General features: G+C 58.3%; 1 protein-coding gene across 1 annotated transcript in view; it reads left to right on the top strand.

Moving 5' to 3' along the window:
* The first annotated feature begins 2,250 nt into the window (after window positions 1-2,250).
* GAS1 (growth arrest specific 1) overlaps window positions 2,251-2,350 on the top strand; it is a 993-nt gene continuing 893 nt past the window's right edge. Inside the window, exon 1 of the mRNA XM_007448301.1 lies at window positions 2,251-2,344. Within this exon, the coding sequence (XP_007448363.1) occupies window positions 2,251-2,344 (94 nt within the window). The remainder of the gene's footprint in view (window positions 2,345-2,350) is intronic.

The raw sequence follows: 2,350 nt of genomic DNA, 5'->3' as shown, positions 1-2,350 counted from the left end.
AAATGAGGTATTGGGGGGAGGTCATGCCAGTTGGTAATATAGATTGCAATTGTTGTTTGTGTGTTTTCCATTATTCAAGTCAGAGCAACAGGGTCTGTCTCACTTCAACCTGGCTCTTTTGAGGTTTGTTTGGTTTAGTTTTGTTTTGGGGATTGCAGAGGTGCAGCTTCCTAAGGCAGACCCTGAGCCTCTGAGGAATGCAGCAGGCTCCGCAGGAACAGGAGGCTTTTCTGCAGCCGAAGTCTGCAGACGCTGTGTCTCTATTCTAACTTTTGCCATTCCCATCTCACCGGGCCCCCGGGGAGAGGCAGACAGCCGAACTCCGTGCGCACTGGAGCCCCGGCTCCCTCGGCTCCTGGAGAGGAGATTTAGCCTTAATTTTTGTGACAGATGGAGTTGATAGTCTCTCCACGGAAAGGGGAAGAAAAAAGCACCAGTTTTTGACAGGCCGCAGACGCCGGGTGCCTCTGGTGGTCGAAGGCTGCGTTGCGCCGCAGTTAAGGTAGTTCGCAAACTCCCACGCCTGGATCGCAGAGGCTGCTGTACCTGGGCGGTTTCCCTTAAACCGAGAGAGATTGAAACATGCGCTTTAATAGAAACCTTGGAGGGTACCAATTTATCCCCTTCCTCTATGTTGTGACTGCGGCCAGATGGTACTGCTCAACATCCCTAAAGATTTTTAACACTATTACTGTTTTTTCATCGCCGTCCGTGTTAGAAACCTATATTCTTTAAAAAAAATTAATTTGGCTTATTGGATTTCTGGCTTGCAATTGGAAATGATGTCTGACTCCAGGACCATACTTGCCATTGGCACCAGGGTGCTGGGGGGTGAAGGGTTGGTAGAGGAAGGATTTGCAAATATCTCATCAGTATCTCCCTGACTAAAGCGTGTGCCTCTTTCTTGTGTGTGTTTGGATTTTTTTTTTTTAAGTTTAAACACCCCGCATCAAATTCTCTGATTTCTCTCCTCCCCCTGTGATGATCAGGCAAAGATGGGGATCTCGAAAAACAAACTGAATTCTGAATCCAGTAGAAAGCACACATGGGGGCCAGGGACAATTAATAAAAGTACCTAAAAAAAAAAGAAGAACCAAACAAAAAGGACCGTGGACGAGTCGGTTGCAAACAGCTGCCCCTGAGCTCTGCCCTCTGGTTCTGTGCGCCAGCAAGGGCTCCATATCCGAGCCTCCTTAAGAGTAGGAGGAGCTCCCGGGCCTCTGTCAGGCTCCTTAAGCCGCTCCTTTCAAGCCCTGAATGCCTGAATGTGAGCTGCCCACCACCCTCCCCGCCCTCCCCCACTCCGCAACCCCACCCCAGCGGCTCGTAAAAAAAAAAAAAAACCCCCCAGGGGCTCGGAAAAAAAAAAAAAAAAAGTTTCAACAACAACAGGCGGGACCAATAGCATCTCGAAAAGCCGGGAAAGGGGGCCGAGCAAAGGGCGAAAGAGAGTGGAGAAAGGAGAAAGCGGGCAGGCTCGGAGCGCGCGGGGCCAGGGCTCGGCGAGCCGGAGGAGCGTTGCTAATGTTTTTGTTTGTTTGCTTTTCCATGCATGCATAATGAGGGGGCACCGCGGCACCACGCGGGGGCTCCCGGCCCATTTTTGTATTTAAAGCCTCGCTGCGAGCGAGTCTGCAGCCAGGCTCAGCGGATCCGCTCCCCGGGCTCCTTGTCACCCGAGAAGCCGCCGCCGAGGGAAGCCCGGGAGCCGCTCTCCGGCCGCGCTGAGTTTCCCGTTCTCCCCGCGCGGGAGGGGGAGGGGACGCGGGCGGCCGGGCCGCGGGAAGGCGGGCAGCGCCGGGACGCGAGCCAGGAAGCGGCGCGATGCGAGAGCCCGCGGCGGCGGCGGCGGCACGGCGCTGAGCCTGGGAGGAAGGAGCCGCCGCGGCCGCACAACGGATCAGCAGGCGCGGAGCAAAATGCACCAACGGCGCCGCGCGGTCCCGCAGCCCCGCCGCGACCCCGCGGCCCGCAGCCCCCCGGGGCGGCAGTGAGCGCCTCCCGCCACTGCCGGGGGCCGACCGGAGGAGTTCTCCGCGGCCTTGCACTTCTAGGAAGCCCCTGCAGTCCCAGCGAAAGCCGACCTTCTGCAAGCAGCGGGGCACCAGCCAGCGACGCGCATGGATTTATGAAAACACTCATGCAAGAAGTTGGCAGGACTGGGGCAAACTTTTCCGCCGGCTCCGCGTCCGCCGCTCCCCGCGCCTCGTGTCCTTTCCGCTCCTCGCCCGGCGGCCGCCGCTGCCCGCGATGGTGGCAGGGCTGCTGGGCGGCGGCGGCGGGGCCCGCGGGGGGACCGTGCCGGGCGCCTGGCTGTGCCTGATGGCGCTGCTGCAGCTGCCGGGCTCGG

The sequence above is a fragment of the Lipotes vexillifer genome, unplaced genomic scaffold (genome assembly GCF_000442215.2).
Source record: "Lipotes vexillifer unplaced genomic scaffold, Lipotes_vexillifer_v1.1 scaffold252, whole genome shotgun sequence".
NCBI classification, from domain to species: domain Eukaryota; kingdom Metazoa; phylum Chordata; class Mammalia; order Artiodactyla; family Lipotidae; genus Lipotes; species Lipotes vexillifer.
The sequence above is the reverse complement of the archived record's forward strand: the minus strand, read 5'-3'. Positions and strand labels throughout refer to the sequence as shown.